Here is a 7,924-nt window from a genome sequence, read left to right as displayed (position 1 = left end):
CGGACACAAAGCTTTAGGACCTCAGACCAGCTCTTTGTCTGCTACGGAGGCCAGCAGAAGGGGAATGTCATCTCTAAGCAGAGGATGGCCCACTGGATAGTGGATGCCATCACCCTGGCTTATCAGGCTCAGTGTGTGTCAGCCAGACATGGCAGAACGTCTGGTGCCAGGCCCTCACTTGATGAATCCTTGAGAACCGGTAGAGGGCTGGGTTCCATATGTAGAGGCCTAAGTGGTTCCCATATGTGTAAAGTCCACGGTATAGCCTCAGAGCCCGTGTTTTCCCGGTAGACTTCTGCCATTTCCAAGAGGGTTACAATCGCCTCTAATCTTCCATATGCACCTAAACGGATGTTCATATGTCTAAGTGCTTCCGAAACCTCCTTCAGGAAGGATGGGGCTTCCGCAGCGTCCCTGTTCCAAGTGGAGCGGGTACGTTTTCCCAGTGGGAAGGATGGGGCTTCCACAACGTTCCTGTTCTAAGTGGAATGGGTACGTTTTCCCAGTGTTATCCAATCTCACTGAGTTGGTAGTGCTATGACAACAGTGACTGGTCTTCTTGTTGCGAGCCCTGGCCTACACCACAAAGGGTCGCATGTGGCTCGCACAGGACACTGGAAAGGGCAGCATCCATGGCACTTTGGTAGGGATCCCAATTCGTCGGTCACGACATGACTCGTAGTGATCTACTGAAAGGGAACATCTGAAGGAGGGAACAGAGACGTCACGTCCCGTCGCCACGGCTGCTGTACCACCGCTGAGCGGCCGGATCACCGGCTCGTCTCCTCAGCGAAAACCTGGTATGCGTTTCACCGGCTGCCTTTTTATGCTCACGCTGTGATCAGCGGCAGCTGGATGCAATCATCACATGCCAATGTGCATTGGCTCGTTTAGTTTACACTAAGGGGATTGGTCTCTCTAAGCGAGATCCCAATTTGTCGGTCACAACGTGACATCTCCATTCCCTCCTTCAGGGAACGAGGGTTACATACGTAACCAAGACGTTTTTCACCCAAATTCAGAAGCATGGTTTGCAAATTTATTTACATGACACTTACATGGTCATTCTATGTTGTGAACACAGTCAAAGCTAAATGGGTGCAGACACATTTTTAGAAATTTAAAAGAGAAAAAAGATAAAATTAGGGAGAATTAATAAATAATTTATGAATGATTTAATGCCATTGTGTGAATAATATGTAATCATGTAATCGATAAAAAAGTAACTGTAATCTCATGAACATTGTAAAATGTAATATACTCTAAATACAAGTACTTGATTTTTGGAATTTGATTACTCAATCTAGATTACATGTAATTATTTCCTACCCAGCTCTGTGCATACGTCATTACGCGACAGAAAGTTCATGCACAGACCGATCGTTTCACTACATTAGACTTCAATTTATCAGGAGCCAGGGGTATTTATTTGGTCTTGTCTGTATGTTTGTTTGGGATTTTTGATGCTCAAAGACCAGCAGCCACAGACATACAGTGGTAATTAGCTATTGAGCAATGCAAAACTGCTGATAATACTGAGGGACCTTATATAAGAATGCTTTGATAGGTGTCATATTCCCATGGGTAGATGGGGATCAGCTGAGAATCAGCTGATGCGAGCTTGACTAACGTGACCTGACAGAACTAACGCTACGCTAGATTTTTGTCAGGACCACTATCGTCAAAGATGATGGACAATTAGCATACAGTTTGGATTGGCGGTATGGTTCCGTTCTGGGCAAGAACTCCCTGTGCATCCATGCAGCCTAGCATGGATGAGAGCAGGGAGAGCAGCGATAACCCCCCAAACCAAACTGATAGCAAAATCTCAAAGCCTTAAGCAACAAGCATGTTGACCTTAACCAATGACCAATCAAATATGTTGCCAAAACCCGCGTAACCTGTAGCAACAATTCTGTTGCCTTTAACAGATGACCAATGAATATGTTGCCAATACCTTAAAAGCTTAAGCAGCATTCTCAATAACACTTACAATACTTAAGAAAAACATGTTCCAATTCAACTACAGCTTTCAGAACAAGCATGTTCTGAATAACGACCGGATTGCTCTGGAATAAGCATGTTCCCAACAATACAGCTATAACTTAAGAACAAGCATGTTCCCAATAATGACCAGGTAGCTTAAGAACAAGCATATTTCCAATACGCCTAGACAGCTTAAGAACAAGCATGTTCCCAATATGACTACAGCTTTTAGAACAGGCATGTTCCAATAACAAGCAGATAGCTCTGGGACAAGCGTGTTCCTGACAATACAACTATAACTTAAGAACAAGCATGTTCCCAATAACGACCAAGCTTAAGAACAAGCATGTTTCCAATACGAATAGACAGAACAAGCGTGTCAGATACAGGAACAGAATCAACGCTGAACTGACGGCTGCATCCAAAACTGGAAAATGCTGCCTTCGGACGACACATTTCAAGGTAGGAAGGCATTGAGACACATCGAATCCAAAGTTAGCTTCAATTCCTGCCTCCTGAGATACCTGATCTGGTCGATATTTAAAGGCAGAATAGATGTATCCTTTGCTGCCTTGATACCCACAATCCTGTGTGTTCTATCCGGTGATGGTTGATCAAATAAATCATTGAATATTTGCTTAGTTATCACCAAGCTCGTTCTATTTTGTTGTAGATCATTGAACCATTAAGCTGCCTCAGAAGCATGTCCAATATCAGTTTCTTGAGTTACCTTCATGAACAAACGCTGCCTGCGAAGTCATTAGCTGATAGATTCATGTTTTCGGATGCAGATGACTTCAACTGAACGATGACCGTTTATCATTTTCTCTTGGAGCTGCGCTGCGGCAGAAATGATTCCATTTGCACCATGGTCGTTATTTCCTGCTGTTTAAATCTGTGCAGTAACGCTATAAAATTAGTCTGACGGCTGAAGGTCTGGAATTCATGGCAGCATTCTTTTGCCAAAGCCCACCCATGAGGCCTTTTGACCAACATGTCAAACAACCAATCACAGTTCGTTTCGTTCAGCAGCACGTTTCGTGGCGTGGATATGTCGCCTCAATAACAGACCGGTGTGTAAAAGTCTCGGATGTATTTGAAAGATTCTGTGCCACAAACTTGAAATATTTACATACTTTTGAGAATCCAGCGTTTAGTTGATCCTGATAAGCGCTCGTCGTCACAGTTGTAAACATGACAGCTTTCTTCTTTCGTGAGGGTTTGGCGTCACGGCATCTTTGTTTCCAGCGGAACGTTAAAGAACTTGACACACACGTCTCCCGGAAATCCTGTATAATTCAACCAATCCGATGACGACTTCAAAACTCCTGAAGTGTTTCCACTTTTGTGTGCCGTATGCATCAGACCTTCAGCCAACGTTCCGAGGGCGAGGCTGAGACTATATAAAAATAAAGTCGACTTGACTAGGTTAAAGGGGACATAACACACACAGTTTTGGCCAATCTCATGTTAATCTTGAATACATATAGTGTAGTATTGCATCATTCACATCTCCGAAGAGTCTTCAATTTTATCAGATTTATAAAAGAAAGATACAGCTTTGCGATTCTCTCCGAAAACAGCCAAGCTCCTGGAGGCGAGCCGTGGGCGGAGCAGAAGAGTCGCGCGATTCCCTCCGAAAACAGCCAAGCCCCTGGAGGCGAGCCGTGGGCGGAGCAGAAGAGTCGCGAGCACTTACACTTACTAACAATCACAGACATTTGATGCAGTTTTACAGCAGTTCTTATATGACCGGGATCTTTTATTGCTGGGGCTTCTCCATCTTTCAGTACCAAATGATCTGCAAATCCAGTGTCAGAATGTACCTTGTTATAAAACATTTGTCACCAAAATGATGAAACAAACAAACACACTTGAGAAACTCCATTGCTGCCTTGAAAAAACAAATTGCATCCACTGTTCACATAACACTGAATAAGGTTATCTTTTCCTCACATCCAAAAAAACCCCACACTCTTTAGAGATATTATCTAGTTCGACTTCTTGTGGCACCGCATAAATCGGCTGTCACCTGTCATAAACAATGCATTCTGGTTACACAAAAAATTATTTTGTCCAACTTTGATCGGCGCTACAGCCGCCTTACGATCACTTGTGCATTCAAAGTACCGCGAGAGCAAAACGGGACCAGCCGCCTAGGTCAGGCACTGCAAAAGCATTGATGACGACACACTTTATTCTCATTGGTTAAATTCTGTGATGACAAGCACGATGTGAGTTGCATGCTTATTCTAACAATTCAATTCCAATGTTGCTCACAAATCTATGTTTTTATAACAGTAAAAGCCTTTTTAGGTAGTCGCACTGTTATATTGAGTCACGTTTCAAAAAACACTGATGAAAGCATATACACCCCCACTTTATTAAATTGAATTGAATTGAATCTATGCAGACACACTTGACGTCTCCGCTTTAATTCCGCCCTGACTGCAAGCGGCTACTCTCTTCAGCTGGAGGCAGGCTTGTATAGTTCCTCTCGAACAACCAGTCTTCTCAAGCAAGTAACTGCGGCACTGCCGAAGACTTCCGTAACCATGAAAGAAACGCGTTAAGAGAGCTCTTGCTCTGGCTTGGGTCACTGAGTGCGTGCACGCACATAAGAATCCAACTCTTAACAGTGTAAATAACTCAGAATGCATGAAATTACATTAGACCCCCCGTTAAGCGCAGCATATTGCAGCGATAAGCGTGTTGCAAGTGACAACAGATAAGTACCGCACATTCGCATGAACTAGCACAAGCATTTAACTGAAAACAACTTAATGAGCCTAAGCAACACGCATGTTGCAGATAACCTGAGAGCATTAAATGGAACTTAGCTTGCGAAGATGTTCGAGAGTGAAGCATAACAGCTTTGAAGTGGATCCTTGATCTCTTGATATCCTTATTTGGGATGAAGTTCCCATCTGAACTTGTTCTTGAGTCAGTCACATAACTCGTGGAGTCCATGACAATAATGTAGCAATGCGTGAAATAATGCTGAATCGGGCAGCTTATTATCAATGCAGTGAATTCACGTGTTCAAGTTAACGAATTTGAATGAATCGGAGGTGAGACCATTGGGGAAACGAATTCCACTTCTCTAAATTCCAGATTCCTAGTGATGATGGTGTTTTGCCTGCCGAATTCGCCATTTAATTAGCTATTGAGCAATGCGAAAACTGCTGATAATACTGAGGGACCTTATATATGAATGCTTAGATAGGTGTTGTATTCCCATAGGTTGATGGGGATCAGCTGAGAGTTAGCTGATGCGAGCTTGACTAACGTGACCTGCCAGAACTAACGCTATGCTAGATATGAATCACCAAGAACAACAGTTTTACCTAAAAACTTTCTTAAATGTTCTACTGAAGAAAAAAGTCACCTATACATCTTGGATGGCCTGAGGGTGAGTAAGTTAGCAGCATATTTTCATTTTTGGGTGAACTATCCCTTTAAACTTAAAAAGCATGAACTTAAAAGACTTTCTTCACTGACAATCCATGAGACACTTCTGAAGGCAAATATTTATTTTTCAAAAGAGTTAAAGTATCATGTTACTGTTTTGCTAACCAATTTGACCAATTAATGGAAAAGAGCGGACTCAAAAGATTGAATCGATTATGAATTAGATAAATCTTGTTCTACATTAACAACATACTTAGAGAACACACATCATGATTGCTGCAAGATTGTGATTCTGATGAAGATGCATAAGCTTAAAAAGCACTCACCTTCTGACTGAATCTTCTGCTTTAACTCTATGATTTCATCCTCCATTTTCTTCAGTTTCTCTTCATATTTCTCCTCTGTTTGATGTCTGGCTCTGTTCTCCTGAGCTTGCACATAAATCTGAGGTGAATATGGTTCAGTCTTCATGTTCTCTATATAATCCAGTAGTTCTGGGATCTGTCTTGAGTTTTCATGCTCTTTTAAACCCATCACACAGTACCGACCTCCACAACGACTGATTAACCTCTGAGATTCTGGGCTGTTTTTTATAAACTCTGTCACTGGTCTTTTAACAGTGCCTTCACTGATAAACATTACTATGAAATGCTCTCTGGAATAAAAGTTCTTCTGGATCTTCTCTAATTCTGTTTTGTCTTCATCAGTAAGTGGAGGAACAGGAACAATGAGGAGGAAAACATGAACTCCAGGATGACAGAGAGACACACAGTTGAGAGTCTGACACCTCACTTCCTCCTCTGAGAGCCGAGTCAGAGCTGGAAGCTCCACCAGACTCATCTGACGATCATGAATCCTCTTCTCTTTCTTCACACACCCTTCACTGCTCTCTCTCTGATGTGAAGGTTTTATATTTTTTCCTCGTAAAAGTTTGGACACAGAGACTTTAAATGTTGGATCACTTCCACACAGAACCAGGTTCAGCTTCTGTTTTCCAGAGAGATTTGCTGGCACTGAAAACATATTAAAAACATTAAACTTCCTGAAACAACAACCACATTTTAGAATATGAAAATGTTAGCTTCCAATAGTTTCATCAACTTACAGTTGGAGCGAATCCACTCTCTTATATCAACTGTAAAAAAAGAAAGAAAAAAAAAGAATGTCTGACAATGTACAAAAAGTCATGCTGTTTTCTGTCATTCCAAATTTTAAATCTGCAATCATCTTTCATATAAACTTTTTTGTTGTTAATGTTATTTGCTAAGCATTTTTTTTTTCTTTTGTTATTTGGTCCAAAGCATTAAAGCTGTTCCCTGTTCCTCTATTCATTCTTGTGTTCATGTTCCAATTCACTTCCTTTGAGTTTTTCATTTCACATTATGCACATGTACACTTTATTCAATGAGAATGATTCACAGTACAGGTTTTGTGAAACACTGTCTGCTGGAAATTTTCCAGCAAACAGTTCACAGGGCACAAGTTTAACAACAGTAACAAAATAAGTGCTGCTGATAGTCAAACTGATATGAAAGCTCTTGCCATGTTTTGTTTGGAAGCTTTTTTTATTATTAAAATGTAGTTTTGTATAGTTATTCTATTTCATTAGCATAATAAGAAGAGAAATTCTAAAAACATACTTAGACTTTCTTCACTTCTCTTGCTCTGTTCGAGTTTTCCATCATCTTTGCAATAAGAACGCTCTTTGTGTTTTTCCTCTGATCTGACTGAACCATGAGATCTTTGCTCTTCATCCACTGATGTTCCTTCAGCATCATGAAATATTTCACATGTGAGAAATTCTTCCTGGTTTTCCTGAAGTAACTTATCAACCCTCTTGAATATGTCAGATTGCCATTCTGGGGTTTCTTTTTTAAACTCCAAATATCTTCCCCCACATTCCTTTATTAGCTGATGAATGTTTGAGTCGTCTCTCTCTTCATCAGTCGTGAGAACGATGGCACATTTAATCGCTTCTCCACTGAATTTGTTGAGCACAAGTTTCACTCTATGCATGTCCACCTCAGTGAAGTCGTTATACTGCAGTATGAGTATGAACGCATGTGGTCCTGGATCAGACTGATTCACACAGTCTCTCACTGTCTGTGTGATCTGATGATCTGAGATGTTTAGATTCAGCAGATGAAGAGTGTTAATGACTGTGACGTGCCTGTTCTTCACTGTTCCACTGATTTTCAGCACATTGTGCTGCTTTATATGTGCATCACTCTCATGCACATCTATTCCCAGGATTGAGTTTCTGACTCTGCTGTTTTCTGATACATTCTTCCCCAGAAGAACAATCCTCAGATCACACACTGGAACACACACAAACACATAGAAACACTGAAAATACTTAATATCCTGTTTTTAATTAAGGAATGTGAACTGATGATAGGCTTGGCTTTGATTCATATAGGCTAAATTAATTAGTTCAAAACATTATTTCACATTACGACAACACATTTTTCCTTCACCAGGAAACCACAAAAGAAGAACATTTCAAAATATATAAAAATAATAATAA

At 41.0% G+C, this 7,924-nt stretch overlaps 1 protein-coding gene across 1 annotated transcript in view; it reads right to left on the bottom strand.

Moving 5' to 3' along the window:
- The window catches only part of LOC107574822 (early endosome antigen 1-like), a 25,195-nt gene that overhangs the window by 9,151 nt on the left and 8,120 nt on the right, over positions 1–7,924 (bottom strand). The window contains exons 5-7 of the mRNA XM_016261259.1: positions 7,038–7,715; positions 6,503–6,532; positions 5,724–6,410 (exon numbers count right to left, since the gene is read on the bottom strand). Coding sequence (XP_016116745.1) covers positions 5,724–6,410; positions 6,503–6,532; positions 7,038–7,715 — 1,395 coding nt within the window. The remainder of the gene's footprint in view (positions 1–5,723; positions 6,411–6,502; positions 6,533–7,037; positions 7,716–7,924) is intronic.

This window comes from Sinocyclocheilus grahami, unplaced genomic scaffold (assembly GCF_001515645.1).
Source record: "Sinocyclocheilus grahami isolate Dianchi unplaced genomic scaffold, SAMN03320097.WGS_v1.1 scaffold2354.1, whole genome shotgun sequence".
Lineage (NCBI taxonomy): Eukaryota > Metazoa > Chordata > Actinopteri > Cypriniformes > Cyprinidae > Sinocyclocheilus > Sinocyclocheilus grahami.
The sequence above is the reverse complement of the archived record's forward strand: the minus strand, read 5'-3'. Positions and strand labels throughout refer to the sequence as shown.